The sequence below is a fragment of the Heteronotia binoei genome, chromosome 5 (assembly GCF_032191835.1).
Source record: "Heteronotia binoei isolate CCM8104 ecotype False Entrance Well chromosome 5, APGP_CSIRO_Hbin_v1, whole genome shotgun sequence".
NCBI lineage: Eukaryota > Metazoa > Chordata > Lepidosauria > Squamata > Gekkonidae > Heteronotia > Heteronotia binoei.
In genome coordinates, this window is record NC_083227.1 from 3,575,318 (window position 1) to 3,600,962 (window position 25,645).

Genomic DNA, 25,645 nt, shown 5'->3' on the forward strand with positions numbered 1-25,645 from the left:
GTGAAGAGTCAAGTTCCGCTTTTGCCAGCAACAAGAGGAACTGAGCGCATAGCTACTTTGGCCATCCCATCAAATCGGTTGATGTGTTGCTTGATAATCTCGGCTATTTGCCCTTCTGGCACACCAAGCCTCTCATCAAAGGCCACCTGACAGAGCTGTTTGGGAGGTGCCTCAGGCGACTGGATATACGTTCAGTAATCTACTGAATAGCTCCAGCCGGAGCCAGGCCCAGTTTTATGTAGTGGTTAAGTGCGTGGACTCTTATCTGGGAGAAGTGGGTTTGATTCCCCACTCCTCCACTTGCACCTGCTGGAATGGCCTTGGGTCAGCCAGAACTCTCGCAGGAGTTGTCCTTGAAAGGGCAGCTTCTGTGAAAGCTCTCTCAGCCCCACCCACCTCACAGGGCGAGGAAGATAAAGAAGATTGTAAGCCGCTCGGAGTCTTTGATTCAGAGAGAAGGGCGGGCTATAAATCTTTTTCTTCTCCGGGTGCCACGTGGCCTAGGGGCGTCACGAGGTGCCCCCTCTCCTCACGCGCCATGCCCGCTGCCTTCCCAACCTCGCCGAGGCTTCGTAAGCCTCAGTGAAGTCGGGGGTAGGGGGCGTGGCAGCAAGCAGAGCCTGGCTCTGAGTATGCCCGCCACCTTCCGAACCCTGTCGAGGCTTCCCAAGGCTCAGGAAGCCTCGGCAAAGTGGGTGGGCTCTGAGCGCACCCGCTGTCTTCCGGACTTCCCAAGACTCGGGAAGCCTCGGCGAAGTCTGAGGCCTGGCAGCGAGCCATCCTGACCTTGCTCAGGTTTGGGGCGGGGAGCAGGGGTCTGCCTGGGGTGGCAGAACCCCCAGCGCCGGGCCTGGCCAGAGCCCAAGAGTTTCCAGAGTGTTTATTGCACAACAAGCACTGCCTGAAGGTCAGAGGTGTCTCCCCAGGCCGTGGATTTCAAGATGCAAGTGTAGCCCCCTTGTTGCCTCAGTCTTCCCTTCTGCCCTGCTGGGATCATGCAGTGCCGCTGTCTTCTAGTCCTCAACGCATTAATTTACAAACTGTTCCAGGAGCGAGTTTGTCAAAAAAGATTTCCCTGCACAACGTTCTCCTCTCAGTGAGAATAGTGACAGTAGTGTTATGGGCATTTTAGTACCTTCGCCTGCTGCTCAAGCTGCTCCCTCAGACTTCATGGCGGAACCACAGGTGTTTCCCCCAAGCAGTATCCAAGGAAATTCCGGATTTTGTGCACGTTTGGAACTTGAAGAAGTTACACTGTCCCCAAGTGGTCATGTCAGAGGCCAGCAGAGCACAACTTCACCTGTCTTCAATTGTGAAGCTTCCGTATATTGCCCTAGAGTTAGATAACGACAACAGTTCACAATCTATGACCCAGGAACCAGATCCAGCTGCTGTGATCTTTTGTTCTGTAGAAACAAGGTTGTCCATTCCAACAATACTGAAACAGTCTTCTATTCTGAATTGCAGGAACAGATCTATTGCAGGAGTGGAATCTCTAGATGAGTATGAAAAGAGGTAGGTAAAGGTCTTCCTCTGGGCAAGCACCAGTCGTTTCCCCCTCTGGGGTGACGTTGTTTTCACAGCAGACTTTTGACCGGGTGGTTTGCCATTGCCTTCCCCAGTCATCTACACTCCCCCCGCCCCCCCAGCAAACTGGGTCCTCATTTTACCGACCTCGGAAGGGTGTAAGGCTGAGTCTACCTGGAGCCACCTACCTGAACCAGCTTCTGCTGGGATCAAACTCAGGTTGTGAGCAGAGGGCTCCGACTGCAGTACTGCAGCTTTACCACTCTGCGCCACGGGACTCTGAAGCAGAATTCAGTTACGAGACCACTCTGAAGCAGAATTCAATGACGAGAACGTTCTGGCACTTAGAAATGAGGCACTGAAATATAAATATCAGCCCAATAAAACAAAACAATTTGACCAACCTGCTGAACATATGAACATATGAAGCTGCCTTCTACTGAATCAGACCCTTGGTCCATCCAAGTGAGTATTGCCTTCTCAGACTGGCAGCGGCTCTCCAGGGTCTCAAGCTGAGGTTTTTCACACCTATTTGCCTGGACCCTTTTTAGTGGGAGATGCCAGGGATTGAACCTGGGACCTTCTGCTTACCAAGCAGATGCTCTACCACTGAGCCACCGTCCCTCCCCTGTTTTTAACTCTTGGTTTGATAAAGAACGTAGTGAATTAAAGGCACATCCATCTATTGCAAATTTTGCAATGCTACCTCCCCTCGTATCCCAGAAGAATATCAAATATGCAAAAAATTACTTAAATCCCCTTATTAAGATAAAGAGGAATGCCTTTGTCCAAAAACAATGGGAATGACTGTTAACTGCTCTATCCTGCAATGACTCAAAACCATTTTGGACACTAGTTAACAGAGCACTTAGACCAGGAATTTCCACCCCTTCTGTTATTCCACCCCTCTAATTGGTATCCGTATTTTCTTGATCTATTCCAAGAGGAGGCTCCACGTGCTCTCCATGTGACCATCCTTGTTCCTGACAATATGCCTGAATGGCCTCCTGTGACTCCAGAAGAAGTTGTGGTGGCAGGATTTCTTTTGGGTTGGCTTGGGTCTCGTATGAAATTGGCAACAAGAGTTCTAAGCTCTTCATTCATATTGCTCTCAGTCAAAAGCATAAGTTGCGAATGTAGGTCAGGAGAGTAGACAGAAACTAGGGTAAAGTTGAGAGTCTTTGGAGGACAGGAATTTCCTTATATGGTATTGTGAGGAATTGATAACTTGCCATCTGGAGCTGCGATCTGCAGTACTGGAATTCATCACATTAGATGAAATAGAGAGAAGTGATACAATTTCCCGGGGAAAGTCTTTAAAAGCCCTGGAGCTGCAGTACAGCTAAAACAGCACTGAGAGAAGACTGACAAAGGGTGAAACCAATGAAAACGTAGGAAATATGGTCTTTTGATCTCTTTGTGAGAAGTTGTGCAGAACTTTGACGCCCCAGTCTTTTCCTTCTGTTGGCTGTAGCTCCTCCCCCTCCCAGTCCCCTGGGGAAGGAAGGAAAGAGCCTGGACTTCTTTTGCTCAGTTCCCCGGACCCCATGGGAGAAATATAAAGAAAGCATCTTTAAGTCCACTGAGTGCTAATGTTTTTAAGCATGTTTTTAAAAATACGTATTTATGTCAGTGTTCCCTGCATCTGCTCCTAGGCAGGCTTCTCCCTCTCCTCTAGGCTGCAAATCAAGACACAAACGACCACTCTGTGGGACTAATGAACTCTTGTTCCTCATCCTTCATTGCAGAGCGGAAGAATTGGCCCAGAACTGCTGGGAAGCAGAAATGGCCATGATTAAAAAATGGCACTACGAGTGCGTGGATCTCTTAAGGTGAGGGATGTGTTGGGCAGCAATATATGTTCTATTTGATACTAATTTATATGTGGCTTCATCTTGGAGAGACGCATTGGAAAGCAGTTCCCGTTTTCCAGGGACAGATGGAATGTTAACTTCCTCGGGAATACGAAGAGCAGTGTTCCCTCTAAGCGGAGTTAGTGTGAGAGAGCTCACCGTTTTTTAGCCTCCAGCTGACACATTTCTTGTCTTAGCTCAGGGGGGAAAGGCTCAGAGCAAACTAATTCTACACAGCAGCTTGCAGCTTTAATGCCAGTATCTCATGGAGTAGAAGTTTTGCTCAAAAGACTCCACAGCCGAGAGAGAGCATTGGCTGGACCACTTGGGCTCTCTCGCGCGAGGATTCTCTCTTGTGTGAAGAGTCTCTTGGCTGAGAGGCTGTTGCTCTCTGACCCTGCGTCATGACGGAGACGCCTCGAGTCTTCACTCCATGAGCCGATGGCCGGAGCCTCTGACTCTCCCTCGTGCCGGTGGTAGCTAGCCATCAAGACCTGGCAGCTGGCTGAATGCTGTGGATGCCCTTGGGAGTCGTCCTCAGGCCTCAGATGCAGCAGGAGCTCACAGAAGCGCAGCTCCTGAACCTTGCTGAGGGTTCCCCCTCCTCCTCCTCCCACCTCCCTTGTCCATTGAGTAGTAGGTGCAGCTCCATCACAGTCCCTGGATTAGGAGAGCGGGTAGCCGGGCAGCCACCAGGGGCTATGCCACACCCCCAGCAGCCCTCATTAACCCCTGGAGAAGCCCACGCCACCCTTTCTCCACTTCTTGTGTGATTTTGGACAGCGGATGGCTTGCTGGCCTTTTGGCTGGGGCTCTCCTTTCTTGCATCGGGTTGCTTTTGGCTGGGGGGGGCAGCATATGCTAATGAGTGATGCTAATGAGCTCCACCACCTATTTTTCTGCAAAACAAGCCCTGATCGTCGTCCTGCCTGCCTGCTTGAACTTTTGGTAACTATGGTGTGATTTAGTCTGGTGAAGAATAGCCTTTTTCTTTTCTGTCTCCCCCACAAGCCTTGTCTTTGAAATATATTGCACACAAATCTTTATTAATTTCTGTTGTGACATCTTTGCTCTTGTAAGTCTCAAAGCTAAGTCCAGTGACTTTACTGCTCGACTGCATGCCAGATTGTTACTCTGAAGTTCAGTGGGGCAAGCCTACCTTGCAGGGATGGTTTCACTGTTAATCTCCCGGGAAGGCTTGAAGGTTGACTCTGCCTTCATTGCTGTTGGGATGTAGACTCAGAGTCTGGTGGCAGTGTGCCTTTTGACCTACAGGGAGGGCATAGCTTCCCTCCAGGACTTTGATAGCTTTTGTTTAAGCCCCTAAACTGGAACCGGCAGTTTGAAGGGGAGTTTGGACCGGTGTTCCCTGTAAGCTGACTTAGCGTGAGCTAGCTCACAGATTTTTAGCCTCCAGCTCACGCATTTTTGTCTTAGCTCAGGAAGGATGACCCCAGAGCGCACTAATTGGTGCAGTAGCTCACCACTTCAATGCCAGTCACTCACAAAGTAGAATTTCTGCTCACAAGACTCTGCAGCTTAGAGGGAATATGGGTTTGGACCAGGCGGGTTCCAGGACAGGATGTATTGGCCAGCCAGCAATTTTCTCTGTGTTATTTGTGATTCATTTACACGCGGCTTCCGTTTCTAAGTCCATCACTTTAGAAGGGTGATATGATTCCCCCAAATCCCTGCTATAATCCCTCTCACCCCCGTAAAGCAAAGCAACCTGCCGAACCGTCGGCTCCCAGCGTGTGAGCAGTGGGTTGGCCGGGTGTGAGCTAAGCCAATGTGTGTTGGATTGTTTCTGTGTTTAATTTAGTAACACTTAGTGGGAAATGGTGAGAGAAGACCCTGTAAGTTATTCTTATGCAGTTGAAGCCCTGCATACCAAGGAGGGCAAGGGAGATGGTGAGGGGTCAGGAGATCAAGTCCTACGAAGAAAGGTTGAAGGAGCTGGGCCTGCTTAGCCTGGAGAGGAGAGGAGGCGGCCGAGAGGTGATAGGATCACCCTCTTCACTTGAAGGGCTGTCATCTAGGTGCAGAATTGTTTTCTGTGGCCCCGGAAGGGAGGACCAGAACGAACGGGTTGAAAGTAAACCGAAAGAGTTTCCGGCTCAACATTAGGAAGAACTTCTTGACCGTTAGAATTCTGTTGATTCTGTATAAAAGTGATTCTGTCTCTAAGGTGCTCCAGGATAGACACTGTCACACAGCAGGGGTCCAGGGATGGCCTTCTGCTGGCTGCCACCACTCTGGTGAGGGTCAGGATGGGAAGCCCTAGAGCACCCTGCCGCCCTGTAGCTCCCTTTTTAGCAACACCTTTGACCCATGACCAAGGAGATGTGAGGGCCTAGGCAGTTAAACAGGAACAGTTTATTTACAGCGCTCAAGCAATAGGCGGGTAATAGAAACCATGAGCTCTAATGCAGTTGAAGGGTTGCATAAATGTTGCTTAGAAATGACCACTCAGTGGGGCTCATTCAGTTTTCTTCCTCAGATGTCATCCATGTTGTGGAATATCTCCTGATTTCGAGGAGGAAGATCTAAGCGAGGATGATCCCAGGTGAGGATGTGTAGTGGATTTTTGGGTTCAAACAAACTTTGGTTCTGAAGTCTGACTGTAACTGACTTTTCCCCTTGAAGATTTCAGGTAGGCCTCTTGATTATAAAAACAACTGTCTGTGTTCACAAGGCAAACTGAGATGGAATGTGGCCTTCTGACGGTGGATGCACCTGTGGGAGATGGTACCAGCCAGTTCTCCCAATTAAGAGATTCCTTCAGCTGAGAACCTAGTTCTCTGAAGTTGTGGGATTCAAGGCCATTAGATGTCACATGAGTCTTGCGGCTCCAGTTTGGCGTATTGGTTAAGTGCATGAACTCTTATGCAAGAGTACAGATCCAACCTTCTACTTATAACAAAGCTAAAAAAATTGGGTAAAGATCCATGAAGAAATACAGAAGGTATTGAAAGTCAACTTCCTGAAGAATCCAAAAAATATGTTATTAAACATAGTAGATATGTTTTATTGTATGTGGTCATTGGCCATTACAATATAATATTACAGTATAAAAATTTACATTTAAAATCATACTTGAAAAGCAAGTCTTCAAGTTAGAACTGTACACTTCTAAAATTTCATAAATACATCATTGATATATTTAAAACCATAATAGCTGTGCTGGACTATAGAACTCAATGTGGTGCATTAGTAGGAGCCACTTTGGATCTAACTTTTCTAGCTGCAAATGCAAAAAGTGCTACCTTGCATGAAACCGAGGGGTTCCTATCCGATAGTAAAATCAGTCAATCAACTTTTCACTGTCATGTAAATTGTGTACTTGGCTTAAAATTCCCGAAAGGAATTTGCTTCTTAGGTCTGAATAGAAAGGGCACACCATTCTATAGTGAAAGAGATCTTCCACAGCAGTTCTGCATACGCATACACATCGTTCCTGTGGTTTATTGGTAAACCTTCCAGACAGCACTTCAGTGGGCATAGTCTGAAAACGGAATGCATAGTACCATCTAATGTACCAAAATTTCATCACGGACTATTTAAATACATGGTTACAGCAAGAGTGCTATTTGCATCAAAATGGAACGCTGAAACATGCCCAGAATTGATTGACTGGAAAAATAAACTGACTGATTATATAACTATGGCAAAGCTAACATCTTACTTGCGTACTAGACCAGAATCTGAATTCCAAGAGAAATGGAATGTATTTTTTGCCTATATCCATCAAAATTAGGCTGTAAAGCTTTAAAGACTTTAAAAAGGAATAAAATGTTAAAGTCCAAAAAGAGTAAAAGACAGAATTGAGTATGGTATGTTCAAAATCTTTATGCTTGCAATGACCTAACATTAGAAACATCAGGAATATCAAAAATGTTAAGAACGTAAATATATTTGATGAAGATATTGGATGTATATCCCATCCTTCACTCCGAAGAGTCTCAGAGCGGCTTACAGTCTCCTTTACCTTCTTCCCCCACAACAGACACCCTGTGAGGTGGGTGGGGCTGGAGAGGGCTCTCCCAGCAGCTGCCCTTTCAAGGACAACCTCTGCCAGAGCTATGGCTGACCCAAGGCCATGCTAGCAGGTGCAAGTGGAGGAGTGGGGAATCAAACCCGGTTCTCCCAGATAAGAGTCCGCACACTTAACCACTACACCAAACTGGCTCTCCCTGTCAACGGTCATCCGCCTAAACTTGCAGGCCGAGCGGTCCCCTTATTACTTTATGCCGATGACACTACCATCCTCTCTTGTACAAGAGTGGGCCTGCAAAGGTATTTGAATGCCTTTTATGACTACTGTAATTGCAATTCACTTACTATCAATTACACCAAATCTAAAGTAGTTGTCTTTTCAAACTGCTGGCGCCCACAGAGATGGTTTATTGGCAATTCAACAATCGAGCAAACAAAAAATTTTAAATACTTGGGGATCACTTTTAACCACAAGTTAAGCTGGGTTTCACATCGTAACAACACCGTCAACTTGGCTAAATGTTCAGCTGCTCAAATTAAACAGTTTTTCTTTGCAAGGGGCAACCAATTAGTTCCAGCAGCTATTAAAGTGTTCAAAGCCAAAACGCTTGCCCCAATCCTCTATGGTATCCCTATTTGGATCTCAGCTTTTACCAGGAAAGTGGAGGGCATTCAAGCCTCATTCTTTAGACAAATTCTTGGTTTGCCAAAATGTGTGCCCTACTTTGCTCTCTGCTCTGAAGTGGGTCAGTCTTTGGTGGAGACAAAAGCCTGGATTGCAGTGTTTAAATTCTGGCTCAAAATTCATTTTAGAACAGATCCCAACAGCCTTCTTGATTGTATGAAAAGAGACCCATATATTTCATCCTGGACAGCAGTGCTTCTGTCTAAACTCAATCAATTGGGGTTAGAGGTAGATGATTTTTCTACCGCTGATGAGTCATATATCTTCAGATGTATTAAACTGAGACTATGGGAATCGGAGGATACCAAATTACGGCCAACTGACCCTTATATTTGCTCTCCAGCTTCCTTAGGTCTTTATGCTTTTTGTGGCAAAATGCCCAATTATCTATCAGACCTAACCACTCCAAGTCATCGCAGGGCATTTATGTTGGCTAGACTAAACGCGTTTCCCTCCAAAGTTTTACAAGGGAGATATCAGCGAGTCCCTTTAGCCGACAGACTTTGCTCCTGTGGAGCAAATACCCCTGACTCAATCCAGCATATATTGCTTGATTGTTCTTTATACCATAACCTCCGTAAAGATTTATTTGGCAAGCTTTCTTTTTCTCCAGATTTGTCTATTCTGCCACCATTATTATTTATTGAGTGATACTGAGGGGGTAGTTAGTGAGGCTGTGGCAAAATTTCTGGCTGACATCCTTAAATTTAATTCTGACCATGTTTGAATGCATCTGTAAGCTCGGTTTTATCTTGATTTTATCTCCAATGTTTAAATTTTTATATTCTGTGTATTTTTATCTGAATCTATCATGCCATTAAAGGTTTGGTATGGTAAAGATTATGCATGGGATAGAGAAGTTAGAGAAAGAAGTACTTTTCTCCCTTTCTCACAATACGAGAACTTGTGGACATTCAATGAAATTGTGGAGGAGTCAGTTTAGAACTGATAAAAGGAAGTCCTTCTTCACCCAAAGGGTGTCTGTCTGGGGCAAATGATGCTCTGTATTCTTGTTGCTTGAGGGGGGCACAGTGGGAGGGCTTCTAGTGTCCTGGCCCCACTGATGGACCACCTGATGGCACCTGGTTTTTTGACCACAGAGTGTTGGACTGGATGAGCCTTTGGCCTGATCCAACATGACTTCTCTTACGTTCATTTGTTCTTACAGCATGGAAAACCAACAATGTGGTGGAGAGGAAGATGCAAACGAGATCGAGGAAGAGAAGGTGAAAGAGAAAGTTCATTTTTAGGACTTAGCAGTGCTGGGAGCAAGTGCTTAATAGTAGTGGACTCTAATCCACTTCTCCTGCTGCCAAGTGAGCTTGGACCAGTTCTTGTTCTCTCAGAGCTCCCTCAGCCCCATCTATCTCACAAGGTGCCTGATGTGAGGAAGAAAAGGGAGGTGATTGTAAGCTACCTTGAAGCTTTTTAAGGGAGAGAAAAGCAGGGTATAAAAACCAACTCCTCTTCTTCTGTACCGCTAGAAAAGAACAAGAGTCTAATAGCACCATGAAGACTAACAGAAATTGTGGTAGGGTAGGAACTTTTGGGACACTGACTGTGTGGGCCTGGCATGGGATGCAAAGGAGGACATGGCTATTTGGCTGCTGTACTGACCAGCTAACACACCGGCAGATATCGGGCCCGTTGAAGGCTGCCACCAGCTGGCCACTGGAATACTGTAAATTCCTAATCTTGGGGGGCTTCGATATCCAGGCTGATGAGACTACCTCTTCTCAGGTGGGAGACTGGCATAGCCAACTTTCCAAAGCCATTGACAATATCTGCCCCCCCCCCCCAGCACCCTCTCTGCCCCCACGTCAAACTGGCTCCATGGTACACCCCGGAGCTACAGTGGATGAAACTGGAGCTGAGATTGCTTGAGCAAGAGTGGCAGCATCCTCTCGACAAAACTGCAAGCGCATCTTATAGAGACTTTGTGGAAATTTATAAGTGAAAGCCACTAAGAAGGGATTCTATGAGATCCTACAGCAAAGCTTTGGGCCATGGGCTGGGGAGAGGTGGAAATATCACCTACTATATGATATTTATGGTACACACACACACATTTTTTATATTCATTCATATGACTATTCATATTCATATGAAGCTGCCTTATACCGAATTAGACCTTTGGTCCATCAAAGTCAGTATTGTCTTCTCAGACGGGCAGCGGCTCTCCAGGGTCTCAAACTGAGGTTTTTCACACCTATTTGCCTGGACCCTTTTTTGGAGATGCCGGGGATTGAACCTGGGACCTTCTGCTTCCCAAGCAGATGCTCTACCACTGAGCCATTGTCCCTCCCCCTTTCCCACACACCCTTGTAAGCATTCTCTGTCTTAAAATATAGCTTAGGAAATTGGCATAGTTAAAGTTGCTGGAAATATAAAATAACTTAGAGCAGTTACAGTTAGCTGTTTTCTGGCTCCTACAAACATACAAGCATTTAATAATACATCTCACAATACAGAATCTATTAAGTTTAAGATTATTAAATTTATACCCCGCCCTCCCTGCCGAGGCAGGCTCATGGCAGCTTACAACATTATTCCTAATAGCAATAAAAGACTAACGCATTGGCGCCTAAAACCGTTACGGTGACGTCAGTATTTCCTGGATTCCTCCTGCTGTTAGAGGTCTCAGAGGTCAGCTGAAAGCAAGCCAAGAGAATGGGCTGACAGGCCTTGCGGTCCAGCCACCAGTGTTCAATAAGAGATCTATATCCCATATCTGACTGGAGTAGAACTGCTGTTGAAGACTGGGGACTTCTCACATACCTTCCCACCAGCACCCCTAGGGCATTTTGTACCCCTAAGCTCTTGAAAGCCAAGGGAGAAAGAGAAGCAGAGTTAATTATGTAGGGAAACAGGGGCTGGAGCTCATTAGGATAACTCAGTTGCATATGTCATACACCCCCTGATATCACCAGAAGTGCATCAGAAGGCAATCTCTACCCCCAAAATCGCCAGGCATTCCCCAGCTTGCTACTGCTTGCCTCTGCCAAGCAACCATATCCTTCTTTTCATTTATTTATACATACACAGACACACACACACACAAAATGAGTGGTGGTGGTGGAAACTGCTGCCATGAAACCTGGTTGGTTACCTGTGGCCAGTCTTACAACTCACCTGCCTCACAGGGTTTGTGGGAGGATAAAATGGAGGCGATAACATTGTGAGCCACTTGGGATCCCCGCTGGGGAGAAAAGTGGGACACACATGAAGTGAATAAATGATACAGAACGCAAAGCTCCAAGTGCCCCGGGCTGGATAGTCCAGGCTAGCCTGGTCTTTAGATCTTGGAAACTGAACAAAGTCAGCAGGAGCTCACAGGAGAGCAGCTCCTGAACCTTTCTGAGGGTTCCCCCTCTTCCTCCTTTGTGAGTTTCCTGCATTGTGCAGGGGGTTGGGCTAGATATTTGTATGTAGACCTCCAGGACGAGGCGGCAGTCTTGGCATCTGCCCGGAAGCCTCCCGTCAGGAAGAGATGGGAAGCGGACGCCCTAGGCGGCCACCTACCTGGCCTACTCCTACCCACCGGCCATGCCATGGTTGGGTCGTTTTGTAGAAAAATAGGTGGCGGAGCTCATTAGCATATGCTGCCCCCCCCCCCCCCCGCAGCCAAAAGGAACCTGATGCAAGAAAGGAGAGCCCTGGGCAAGTGAGACCTGCTTGGGCTGGCTAGAGATCCAGCCAGTCCAAGCAGGCCTCACTCATCTGGGGCTCCCCTGGGCTGTCCACCCCTCCCCCCCTGTCAAAAGGCCTGCAAATCACCCACCACGCAAAATATCATAAGAATTGGAGAAAGGGTGGTGCGGGTTTCCCCAGGGGTTAATGAGGGCTGCTGGGGGTGTGGCAAAGCCGGCTGGCTGGCTGGCTGCCCGCTCTCCTCATCCAGGGATTAGGAGGGGCCTACTATTTAATGGGCTGCTTCCTCCTCCCCTCTCTTGCGTCCTGCATCACAGCTTGCTTTGCCAGGCTTGCTCAATGGCACATTTGCTTGGTAGTTGCCCTTCAATTACTTGGCAGTTCTTTGGTAATGTGTCGTTTCCTGCCAGAAGTGAAGGTCAAAGAAAAGCAATGCCTGCTGCAGTTGGCTGTTGTGGCTGATGGGCAGACTCACCCGGGTGCTTCCAGGCTTGCCACTTTTGGAGGAAAGAGCAGGGAAAGTGGAGGAGCTCTGCCATTTCCCCACATCTGTTGAGATTTGAATGAAAATGGCTTCCAGCCCTGGGTTTTGTTCTACATCCTCTGCCCGCCCCCCGCATAGGGTTGCCAAGTCCAATTCAAAAAATATCCGGGGACTTTGGGGGTGGAGCCAGGAGACTTTGGGGCTGGAGCCAGGAGACATGGGGTGGAGCCAGGAGAAAGGTTGTGACAAGCATAATTGAACTCCAAAGGGAGTTCTGGCCAAAGGGAACACACACCAAATGCCTTCCTTCCTTCCTTTGGACGACTCATTAGCATATTAGGCCACACCCCCTGATACCAAGCCAGCCAGAACTGCGTTCCTGCTCCAAAAAAAGCCCTGGTGTTGTGTTATATTACTTGTATGATTTTTGTTGGGACCTGCGTTGTGAACAACTACATTTTTCTATAGAGCAATATGTAGTTTGGATGTAGTTTGCTTGATGTTTTGCAAGGTTTCTTAATGTTGTAAGCTGCCCAGAGCCTGCTTGTGGGATAGGGTGGGGTATGAATTGAAACATTAAAGTAAATTAAATCAATAATATTGGAGAAAAATAACAAAAGAGAAAAACATAGAATATATATATATTGGGGTGCCGTCCATTTGCTTGAATTGCATGGGCTCTGGCCTTATATATAGTGGAGGGGTAGGGACTAATGACTAACACACAGCCAGAGCCCATACAATATATATGGAATCAAAATGAATTTATTTCATATTTTATTATACATAAGTCCACACGGAAAGTGTATGCTGTATCTTCCCTGACATCAATTCTTGCACAGAAGCCTTTGTATTTGCACTCTTGGGGCAGCCCTCTGTTGACAGGGCTCTGCTTGAACCCCCCCCCCCTCCCCCTGCCTGGATGGGGAGTCTGCAGCACCTGACAGCGGCCTTGCTGGGCTGGGGATGTTCCACGAATGCACTGGGTTCTGCTGCTGGGCAGCACCATTGGCAGTCCAGTGGGTTTAGCTGCTGTAGGGCCCTAGTAGCAAGGCGGACATCCCCCTCACTCCCCAGAGAGAGCTCCTGCCTCAACCACTGCCTCCTTCTGTTGCAGACCTCATCTCAGCAGGCCTTGACAGGCAGGCAGGCCATACACGCTGCTCCATCCAACCTGGGCGACCTTGAGACCCTCCCTCCCCTGGTGAGTGCAAGGACATTAGAAGCAGGAAAGGAGCTAGGGAGGCACTGGGGCCTTTTGATGACCAAGGGGTAAAAAGGTTACTGAAGGACAATAGGGAAATGGCTGAGAATCTGAATGCATTCTTTGCCTCCGTCTTCACTGTGGAAGATGAGAAGTGTTTGCCCACTCCAGAACCACTGGTTTTGGGAAGGATGTTGAAAGACCTGAGTGAGATTGAGGTGACGAGAGAGAAGGTCCTGTGACTGATAGACAATTTAAAAACTGATAAGTCACCAGGCCCAGATGGCAGACATCCAAGAGTTCTGAAAGAACACAAAGGTGAACTTGTGGGGAAAGGAAAGGTTCCCTGTGCAAGCACAGGTCGTTTCCGACTCTGGGGTGACGTCGCATCACAACGTTTTCATGGAAGACTTTTTACGGGGTGGTTTTCCATTGCTTTCCCTAGTCATCTAGACTCCCCCCCCCCCCCCCAGCAAGCTGGGTACTCATTTTACCGACATCGGAAGGCTGGAAGGCTGATCCTGACAAAAATATGTAATCTTTCATTGAAATCTGTTACTTTTCTCAGCTGTCTCTGAGATCCTAAAATATTGTGGTCTTAGGTGGGTTTGTTCCTCACATTCCTCCCTTTCCTTGTGATCTAGTTTCCAGGGAAAGCATAAACTTTGCTCAGTGGTAGAGACCTCATGGGGATTGTTATCGAACGGGGTGTCGCACTCATTTGTTATGGGGGCCGGATCTGACACGAAAGAGAGCTTGTTGGGCCAGGCCATGTCTGGTTGGGCCAAGCTATGTCAGGCCGGGCCACGTGTGGACCTATTTAAGATTAGGTAGCAGAGATATAGATTTTATAAAGAACACAGACAAACACAAATAGATTTTTAAAAAAACTTAAAACACGCGTAAAACATTAGCACTCATTGGTCTTAAAGGTGCTTTCTTTGTATTTCTCCCATGGGATCCAGGGAACTGGGCAAAGGAAGCTCTGGGTATTTCCTTCCTTCCCCAGGGGACTGGGTGGGGAAGTCAATAGGAAGAGACGTTTGGCTCAGTAGCTCTGCTGTGCAGTTGAGAGAGCCTGGCAAAACAAGCCATTCCTCCACAAGGGAGGAGCCTCAGCCAATGGAGAAAATAGAGGCTTCGCGCTGTAGCTCCTGTGCAATTGAGGGAGCCTGGCAAAGCAAGCTGTAATGCAGAAGGAAGCAAGAGAGAGGGAGAAGGAAGTAGATGACAGCCAGTTGCTCGGGGGCCTGATAGGATTTGGCCCTCAAACTGCATGTTTGACACCCCTGTTTTAGAACAACCAGAAGGCTATATTGCTGCTGCTGCTGTACTTTTTTCAGGACTCCTAGCCAATAAGTAGATGGAAACAAAACCTCTCCCACCCCCATCTCCCTGACATTTCAGATAGTGTCACACAGTTTATATTCATAGTATATTATTATTTGCAGGTGCAGAAGAAGCCATGGCATGTCCGGCTGTGGAACACAGTCAAAAAGATCTGCGGCAGAAGAAGATCTAAAGTGGCGCCGCTGCCGTGAAGCGAGGGGGATTTTCCCTACCCATGAAATCCCTATATCCTCCCTCCCTCCCACTCTCCCACCACTTCTTCCATCCCACCCCTTCTTCCATCCCACCCTCCTCCCCAGGCTCCCACTCCCCACTCACTTCCTACCGATGAGGGTGAAAAGGAAGATGGAGGTAGGATAGGATGGAGATTGGGAGGGAGAGAGGCAAATAAGGTAGGAGGAGTGAGTTTGCGTGGATAGGACGGGTTGGAGATGAGGAGGGAGGTGGGAAGGAAGAAGGGAGTACAAGGGGAGGTTGGTTGGGAGGGAAGGTTGGGAGGAGACACAGCGCTGGAGCCTCGGTGAACCCCCCGCTGGCAACGGCATGCCACCCCCTGTCCGCCAAGCCCCACACCGCTGGAGGAGGACCGGCGCAGCGGCGTGAAGGGACAGCTGGGGGGCCTCTGGACCAGGCGGGCCTCTGCAGGTGGAGGCCTCCGCTGAGCCATGCTGATGCCCCTGCTGGCTGCTCTCCCCTTGAAGGAGAGAGCAGTTGACGGGGGGCCCTTCTTGTCCTTGGGTCGGAAGCCGGGATCAGAGAAGCCTCCCCCCAACGCCACACCCAATTGTCCTCGCTTCGAAGGGGAGAGCACCAGAGTGGGGCCTCCTCTTCTTGTCGCGAGGGACGCCCAGCTCGGACTAGGCACCCCAGAGACCCGTGTGGTTGCTCTCGCATGGCGAAAGCTGCTGGGCAGGCTGCCAGGGCACCTCATCCAAGCTCGGCTTTCCTCACGACAAGAAGCGGGGGCCCCGCTCGGGCCTCTCCCCTTTGAAGAGAGAGCAGCCGGGTGGGGCATCGGGGCAGCTTCTCCTAGTTCGGCTTCCCTTGTGTGGAAACCGGGCTCGGAGAAGAGGGCACCCCACCCATCTGCTCGCTCGTCCGAGGCGAGAGCAGCTGGGTGGGGCATCAGGCTGGCTTTTCCAAGCCAAGCTTCCCATATGGGAAGGTGGGCTAGGAGAAGCGACACTGATGCCCCGCCTGGCGCCTCTAGCCTCAAAAAGGAGAGAAGATGGGCAGGGCACTCTCTCCTCCCGCTGGCCCCATTTGCACGGAGAGCTCCTCTTGAAGAACCCTCTGTGCAAACTCCACTCCCTCATGGAAGTCTCCTTTTGAGGAAACCTCCGTGCAATCTCCACTCAAGCATGGAGGTCTCCTTTTGAGGAAACCTTCTTGCAAACTCCACTGCCTCATGGAGGTCTCCTCTTGAGGAAACCTCTGTGCAAACTCCACTCCCCCATGCAGGGCTCCTCTTGAGGAAACCTCTTTGCAAACTCCACTCCCTCATGGAAGTCTCCTTTTGAGGAAACCTCCATGCAAACTCCACTCAAGGATGGAGGGCTCCTTTTGAGGGAAACTTCTTGCTAACTCCACTCTCTCATGGAGGTCTCCTTTTGAGGAAACCTCCGTGCAATTTCCACTCAAGCATGGAGGGCTCCTTTTGAGGAAACCTCCATGCAAACTCCACTCAAGGATGGAGGGCTCCTTTTGAGGAAACCTTCTTGCTAACTCCACTCCCTCATGGAGGTCTCCTTTTGAGGAAACCTCCATGCAATTTCCACTCAAGCATGGAGGGCTCCTTTTGAGGAAACCTCCATGCAAACTCCACTCAAGGATGGAGGGCTCCATTTGAGGAAACCTTCTTGCAAACTCCACTCCCTCATGGAGTTCTCCTTTTGAGGAAACCTCCGTGCAATCTCCACTCCCTCATGGAGGTCTCCTTTTGAGGAAACCTCCGTGCAATCTCCACTCAAGCATGGAGGGCTCCTGTTGAGGAAACCTTCTTGCAAACTCCACTGCCTCATGGAGGTCTCCTTTTGAGGAAACCTCCGTGCAATCTCCACTCAAGCATGGAGCGCTCCTCTTGAGGAAACCTCTGTGCAAACTCCACTCCCCCATGCAGGGCTCCTCTTGAGGAAACCTCTTTGCAAACTCCACTCCCTCATGGAAGTCTCCTTTTGAGGAAACCTCCATGCAAACTCCACTCAAGGATGGAGGGCTCCTTTTGAGGGAAACCTCTTGCTAACTCCACTCCCTCATGGAGTTCTCCTTTTGAGGAAACCTCCGTGCAATCTCCACTCAAGCTTGGAGGGCTCCTTTTGAGGAAACCTCCGTGCAAACTCCACTCACGCATGGAGGGCTTCTCCTGAGGAAACCTCCATGCAAAGCCACCTCCGCTGAGCAGGAGCAGCTCTGGTGGCCCTCCAATGGCTGGGCCGTACAGAGGGAAGGGGGGGGTTGATAGATTGGCCGTGCCCTCCCCCAGGGCCCCCCCCCCGTAGCTACAGGCCTGGATGCCCTGGCTGGCTTCTCTCACCAGAGTGGTGTCCCTTCTTCACCACATGAGGAAGCCCCGCTCGGACAAGGCCCCTGGTCTTGAAGGACCTCGCTCGGGTACTCTGATATTTGAAGCAAGAGTAGGCCTGGCATGTGGGGTTCTGCTGCGCGAGGCAGAATCCCAATGTGCACCCCCCCCCCAGAAGAAAAGATTTTGTGTGCACCCGTCGTGACGCTGTCACTCAGAGGTGACGTCATTGCGCTGGCACTTGGAGCTTCGCTTCCCCAGCGTCCTCGGAGGATGCTGGGGAAGGGAAGCTCCGCTGTTTCTGGGCTCTGAGGGATTGGGGGAGTTCCTCTGAGCCAAGAAAACATTAACCTGAGGGACAATGCGAGTGGAGAGGGGGCGTTCGATGCGAGAGCAGTCAGGCAGGGCGTTGGGAGGAGGCTTCTCTGATGCAGGCTTCCCACACAAGGAAAAGAAGGCACCCCGTTCGAGTGCTCTCACCTTAACGGCAAGGGCAGCCGAGCAGGGCCTCAGCACTGCTCAGGGAGAACGCCTCTACACTGCATTGGTGCCGCTCGGCCAGAACCTGCTCAGCACTCTCTTCCGTCGGCTGCGCGGTTCCTCCTTTCAGCGGTGATGGGGCTGGCAGGACAGGGAATGTGTGGCATGCCGCTGCCAGCGGGGGGTGCCGAGGCCCCAGTGCTGGGTTTTCTCCCAACCTTCCACCGCTTGTACCCCCTTCTTTCATCCTACCCTCCCTCCTCAGCTCTAACCTTGTTCCATCTGCCCAAGCTCACCCCTCCTGCCTTATTCGCCACCCTCCCTTCCAATCTTCCTCCGTCCTGCCTCCATCTTCCCCTCCCTGCGGTAGGAAATGAATCGGGGGTGGGAACTACCCACCCAATCTCACCTCAATTGCTCACCTCCCTCCCAGTCTCCATCCCCTGCTTCCTCCATTTCTACCCCCCAGCCCCTGCCCTCCCCCCCCCTCGCTCACGGAATTTTTAACAACAATGCAACACAACAACTTTGCGCCCAGCTAGGCCCAAAATTATGCGGGGACCAGGCTGACTTTATCAACAGCTGGTGGAAATAAGACACTTCGGAGTGGAGGGCGGGATATAAATCCAATATCATCTTCTTCTTCTTCAAATACATTGCAAACTTCTGGCAACAGATAAAGCTCCAGATCAAAAAAATTACATCGTAGAGTTACCAGTAGAACCAGACGTCCGCCTCTGTAGCCGCTGCTCCTTCTGAGTTCTCAGCCTCACCATGTTGTCGTCGTTCCCTGAGCTCTATTTCAACGTCGACAGTGGCTACCTGGAGGGCCTGGTGCGGGGTTTCAAGGCAGGGGTGCTGAGCCAGTCCGATTACGTCAACCTGATGCAGTGCGAGAGCCTGGAAGATTTGAAGCTCCATCTCCAGAGCACAGACTATGGGAACGTCCTGGGAAACGAAGCCTCCCCTCTCCCCGTGTCCCTCATTGATGACAAGCTGAAGGAGAAGATGGTGGTAGAGTTCCGCCATATGAGAAATCATGCCTATGAACCCCTGGCCAGCTTTTTGGACTTCATCACGTACAGCTACATGATTGACAACGTGATCCTGCTCATCACCGGGACTCTGCACCAGCGCTCCATTGCCCAGTTGGTGCCCAAATGCCACCCCCTGGGAAGCTTCGAGCAGATGGAGGCAGTGAACATTGCCCAGACTCCAGCAGAGCTGTACAATGCCATCCTGGTAGACACACCCCTGGCTGCCTTTTTCCAGGATTGCATCTCAGAGCAAGACCTTGATGAGATGAACATCGAAATTATTCGTAATGCGCTGTACAAGGCCTACCTTGAGTCCTTCTACAAGTTTTGCAAGATCCTGGGAGGCACGACCGCTGATGCCATGTGCCCCATCCTGGAGTTCGAAGCTGACCGGAGGGCCTTCATTCTCACCATCAACTCCTTTGGCACAGAACTCTCCAAGGAGCATCGGGCCAAGCTGTTCCCCCACTGTGGGAAGCTCTATCCAGAGGGCCTGGCTCAGCTGGCCAGAGCGGATGACTACGAGCAAGTCAAAGCAGTAGCCGATTACTACGCAGAATACAAACTTCTGTTTGAAGGAGCAGGCAGCAACCCTGGTGACAAAACAACAACAACAACAACACGTGTTGTTTTTTTAAAACTCAAAATTTTTTATTTTTTCCAATTTATTTTTTTTGTATTTTTCCAGAGGGCCTGGCTCAGCTGGCCAGAGCAGATGACTACGAGCAAGTCAAAGCAGTAGCCGGGAGGGCGGGGCGACGCGGAGCATGGCGGACGCTTAAGGAATTCCCTCCCGACCACCAGTCCCGCTAACGCGATCCCGCTCCCTTCACACTCAACACAAACGCCTGGGCATGGGCAAGAAAGATACCAGGGGACCCAAGGCAGCAGCTAGAGTCTCCTTAAAAGACCAAAGGACCCTTACCTTCCCGCTGGTAAGCTCGGACGTGTCGGACTCTTCCCCTCAACCCGCAGCGCCACAGTCAATGGCATCAGAGGCCCCCCCCAACCCTGCCGAAAGCCCTCTTTTAACTACTCAAACGTTCCATGAAGTAATGGACCGTTTGGAAGAGACATTGGGCGACAAGATTTCTAAAGCCATTGCCCCTATTCAGTCGGAGTTAAAAAAAACTCAACGAAACCATTTTGGCGGTCTCTCAAACGGCTGACTCTGCGTTTGAAATGGCGTCTAAGGCACACGAAACTGTAGAGGACCTGCAACATTCTAATATATGGCTCCACGAGAAACTTCTGCACCTTGACAAAAAGCAGTAGCCGATTGCTACCCAGAATACAAACTTCTGTTTGAAGGAGCAGGCAGCAACCCTGGTGACAAAACAACAACAACAACAACACGTGTTTTTTTTTTTAAACTCAAAATTTTTTATTTTTTCCAATATTTCTACAGTTTTCCAAAACAAACATAGCATAGTTTCAAACATCAATACGATATAGACAAATAAAACAACAATTTTCCCGCACTATTAAGGAGAGAAAGAAAGAGGGGAAAAAGAAAGAAAGAAAAAATTCCATTTAACCTGCTACTCCAATACCCACAGCCAAGACTGGAGGCCCTGTCTCAGATAAATCATACTATTTAAAGCAATATAAAGTTTAAATACTTTTTCGGCATTTGATTTTTTTCCGATGAGTTGGCATTTACGTAGTCAAAAAAAAAAAAAACCATCTTTCACTAAAGTTTTCTCCTGCTTTAGGATTGTTGCTAAAAATGAGTTGCGAAGCAATTTTGTCCTGTATAATTATATCCCACACTTTCTGGTACCATAGGGTCAGTGAGGGAAGTCTCGCCGCTTTCCAACATTTTGCTCACAAGGTTTTCCCTGCCAAAATCAAGAGAGAAATAAGTTCCTGTTTCTGTTTGGTGTAATTGTTATCCGGCCAAACGTTAAGCAAGATAGACTCAGGAGTGCGAGGAACGGATTCATTAGTAATGTCTTCAATTTTATTTATCATGGCATTCCAAAAGGACTGTACTTTTGGGCATGACCACCAACAGTGGAAGAAAGATGCAACTTCTCCACACCCTTTCCAGCAGAGAGGAGTGAGGCCTTTTGTCGCATGGCTCAGAGACAGGGGGGTCAGGTACCATCGTGAAGATAGTTTATACTGTTGGAGTTTGAAATTTGTACACCGTGACCTACCCAATGGAGATGACCATACCTTAGACCATTGCTCTTCTGACAATTTAAGAGAGCAATCTTTGCTCCACGCATTTTGTTGAGTTGACTTCTGTGACCAAATTTTTTTATTTAATAAATTATAAATTTTTGAAATCACACCTCTCATAGTCGCGTTTTTATTAAGAATTAATTTTTCAAAAATATTCAATTGGTCTGTAGGTATCATGACAGGAATCACCTTATTTAATGTGTCGTGGAGTTGATGGTATTCATACCAAGGGATATTGGTCTTATATTTGGATTCTAACTGACATCGGGTGAGCAATTTTCCTTTGGAACTGACATCAGCAATTCTTAAGATATTCAGCTGTCTCCAAGTTTTAAAACTCCCTTCAGAAGTTCCCAGAGGAAACCAAGGTTGGCCCAAGAAGGACATAACCGAAGTGGAAGGCTGAACCACAGATGTTCTAAACTTGTCCCATGTTTTCAAAGTACAACCTAAAAAAGGGTTAGTTAACAATTCTTTGCTTCTATCAGCCCTAGAATTCCAGAGGAATTCTCTAAGACGTAGAGGATGGATACGGGCGGATCCAATTTGAATCCAGGGCAGATGACATTCCTTCCTAGCATAAAGCAAAACATTATGTAGCTGAGCTGCCGCATAGTAGCTGTTCATAAGAACATAAGAGAAGCCATGTTGGATCAGGCCAATGGCCCATCCAGTCCAACACTCTGTGTCACACAGTGGCAAAAATTTTTATATATACACACACACTGTGGCTAATAGCCACTGATGGACCTCTGCTCCATATTTTTATCTAAACCCCTCTTGAAGGTGGCTATGCTTGTGGCCGCCACCACCTCCTGTGGCAGTGAATTCCACATGTTAATCACCCTTTGGGTGAAGAAGGACTTCCTTTTATCCGTTTTAACCTGGCTGCTCAGCAATTTCATCGAATGCCCACGAGTTCTTGTATTGTGAGAAAGGGAGAAAAGTACTTCTTTCTCCATCCCATGCATTATCTTGTAAACCTCTATCATGTCACCCCGCAGTTTCTCCAAGCTAAAGAGTCCCAAGCGTTTCAACCTTTCGTCATAGGGAAAGTGTTCTAGCCCGTTAATCATTCTATTCGCCCTTTTCTGGACTTTCTCCAATGCTATAATATCCTTTTTGAGGTGCGGCGACCAGAACTGCACACAGTACTCCAAATGAGACCGCACCATCGATTTATACAGGGGCATTATGATACTGGCTGATTTGTTTTCAATTCCCTTCCTAATAATTCCCAGCATGGCGTTTGCCTTTTTTATTGCAAACGCACACTGTCTTGACATTTTCAGTGAGTTATCTACCATGACCCCGAGATCTCTCTCTTGGTCAGTCTCTGCCAGTTCACACCCCATCAACTTGTATTGGTAGCTGGGATTCTTGGCCCCAATGTGCATTACTTTGCACTTGGCCACATTGAACCTCATCTGCCACGTTGACGCCCACTCACCCAGCCTCAACAGATCCCTTTGGAGTTCCTCACAATCCTCTCTGGTTCTCACCACCCTGAACAATTTAGTGTCATACGCAAACTTGGCCACTTCACTGCTCACTTCCACCTCTAAATCATTTATGAACAAGTTAAAGAGCATGGGACTAGGGATGTGCAAAAAAAAAAAATTTGGATTGACATGGATTCGGAAGTATACGGGGGGGGGGGGGGGGATTCGGAATCCCCGTATACTCCTGAATACTGCATTCAGAATAGCCGCATATACGGTAGATGCACGGCTATTACCGAATATATGGCCCTATTATACCCTATGGGCCATTGAAATCAATGGCAAATAGGGTATATTTGAAGCCGCATGGAGGGGAGGGGGTTTGAGATAGAGCCCCCAAATTTGCAGGGGACCTGTAGGGGACTCTCCCCTCCAACCCCCCCAAGTCCCAAAAAGATTGGGCCAGGGGATCCCATTCCAGTGGCACCCAAAGAGGGTGCCCCTATTCCATCATTATACCCTATGGGCCATTGAAATCAATGGCAACATAGGGCATAATTAGAGGCTACTGGGGGGCAGGTGGGTTAAGGGAGAGCCACCAAATTTGCAGGGGACCTGCAGGGGACTCTCCCCTCCAACCCCCCCAAGTCCCAAAAAGATTGGGCCAGGGGGTCCCTATCTTTGGGCTCCCCAAAAGGCCCATTGCTAACAATGATGGAGAAAGCCCAATTAGCCACTTCCTCACTGTAATTGTCGTGGGAAAAGTGGCTCTGGAGAGCAGGGGGTTTTGAGGAGAGCCCCCCAAACTGCTGTGCAGCTTCAGGGCACTGTCCCACACAAAACCCACAAGGCCAAAAAAAATTGGACCAGGGGGTCCAATTCCTGGGGCACCCAAAGCCAAACCTAACTTCACATCAGAGAATCTCTATAGGACCCAAATGCACTACATCCCTATATCTACTCTATGAACCCTGCAGGGCAGGCCTGGAAGCAATATAAAACCCAGTTGCCAACGTCACTGCCACACCAAACACAATCTGCTCAAGGTCTGCTCTGCAGACCTGGCTGCAGCAAACCCAGATGCCAGCTCTCCAGCCCTGCCCCCAAACAACACGGGGAGAGCTAGCCAACCACAACAAACCTGCTGGTTCTGGGTCTCTCACCCAGGTGCCAGCTTCCCTGCCACAGAACACACAATCTACTCTATAAAAACAAGAAAGTGACCCAGCCCACACACACCCTCACCAACCCCCACACCAACCAGAGGCAATTTAAAAAAACCAAAACAAAACCAGCAGAATCACAAAAGGCCAAGTGTTAAAAAAGTGGCCTTTTCACCAACAAGAAAGCTCAGGCCAAATAAGTCAACAACACCCCCCCCCCCTAAAACCAGAACCAGAAAAAGGGGGACAAAAGTGTCCTTTTAAACAATGGAAATTAGGCCAAACAGCAACCCCCCACACAAGAACCCAAAGAAAAGAGTAACAGCAGCAGCACAACACAGCAGCAACAAATCAAACGCTGAATACTTTTAGAACAGTAAAAAATTAACTTTTAACAATACAGGAACTTTGCCAACCCCTCCCCCCCAAAAAACCCCTTCACCCTAACCCCAAGAAATCCAAGCCACCCAAATCAGAAGTAAAAGGTCACTGCACTTTTAAAAGTCCTCTCACTAAATTAAGATATGGGCAAATTGGCAAAAAACCCCCCACCCCAGGCCCCCTCCCCAAGCAGAAACCCCCAAATAAGCTACCCCACCACCACCACCGCCCAAATCTGGATAAGTAAAGTGACTCTAAGTCTTAAAAAAAGTCCTTTTACCAACAATAAATAAAAACAAGAACCCCAAGAGTGTCTTACCTTGTCTTCTCTAGTCCAGGGATTCGGGAAGTCTGGTAAGGCTGAGTGAGAGAGCTGCAGGCAGCAGCTTAAGCCAAGGGCCAGCCAGCCCTTTGCACAATCTCTCACACACAGCAGCAATGGAGGAGTCAGTCCACCAGGAAGGAAGACTCCTTAAAAAGCCCTTCAAAGCATGCATTTGCAATGCATTTTGCAAATGCATGCTTTGGATTGGCTGCTGGGGCTCCTCTTCCCCCTCCCCCCCTCCCTGATCCCAGGGAGAGGCGGGAAGAGGCCACTAAAGGTGCGAAAGTAGGCAAGCAGCTCCTTTGAAGCTGCAGAAGCTACTTTGCCGCCTTTTGAATTGACAGCCGTATTATGATAGCTATTCGTAAGTATACGGTGAGCCGTATTCGGCTGCCGCATAATAGGCGGCAATGGCATTCGGCTACAGCCAATTCCGAATACAGCCGAATCCGTGTTGATTCGGCTGTATATACGGTTCGGCCGAACCGAATGCACATCCCTACATGGGACCCAGTACCAAGCCCTGCGGCACCCCACTGCTTAACGTCCTCCACTGCGAAGACTGCCAATTTATACTCACTCTCTGCTTCCTATTACTCAGCCAGTTTTTGATCCACAAGAGGACCTGTCCTTTTACTCCATGACTCTCAAGCTTTCTAAGGAGCCTTTGATGAGGAACTTTATCAAAAGCTTTCTGGAAGTCAAGGTAAACAACATCGATCGGATCTCCTTTGTCCACATGTTTGTTTACCCCCTCAAAGAACTGTAACAGGTTAGTGAGGCAAGATCTTCCCTTGCAGAACCCATGCTGAGTCTTCCTCAATAACCCGTGTTCATCAATGTGCCTACTCATTCTGTCCTTAATAATGGTTTCTACCAACTTTCCTGGTATTGAAGTCAGACTGACAGGACTGTAATTTCCCGGATCTCCTCTGGAACCCTTTTTAAAGATGGGGGTGACATTTTCTACCTTCCAGTCCTCAGGAACGGAGGCAGATTTCAATGAAAGATTACAGATTTTTGTTAGAAAATCCACAAGTTCAACTTTGAGTTCTTTCAGAACTCTCGGATGTATGCCATCCGGACCCGGTGACTTATTAGTTTTTAATTTGTCTAACAGTTGTAGGACCTCCTCTTTTGTCACCTCAATCTGACTCAGGTCTTTAAACACCCCTTCCAAAATTAGTGGTTCTGGGGCCGGCAAAAAGTTCTCGTCTTCCACAGTGAAGACGGAGGCAATTCTATGAGCCCCCCAAAAGGTGCCCCTATCCTTCATTATTTCGAATAGAGGGAAGGCATTTAAAAGGTGTGGTCCCTTTAAATGTGGTGGCCAGAATTCCCTCTGGAGTTCAATGA

The 25,645-nt window shown here is 48.5% G+C and overlaps 1 protein-coding gene across 1 annotated transcript; it reads left to right on the top strand.

Annotated features, from left to right (window-relative positions):
* Positions 1 to 18,525: 18,525 nt before the first annotated feature.
* Positions 18,526 to 19,389, top strand: LOC132571409 (V-type proton ATPase subunit d 1-like; the record flags this gene model as incomplete). Its single annotated transcript, XM_060238203.1, has 1 exon — positions 18,526 to 19,389. A coding segment is annotated over exon 1 (864 nt), but the record flags the coding sequence as incomplete, so codon positions are not given.
* Positions 19,390 to 25,645: the final 6,256 nt, after the last annotated feature.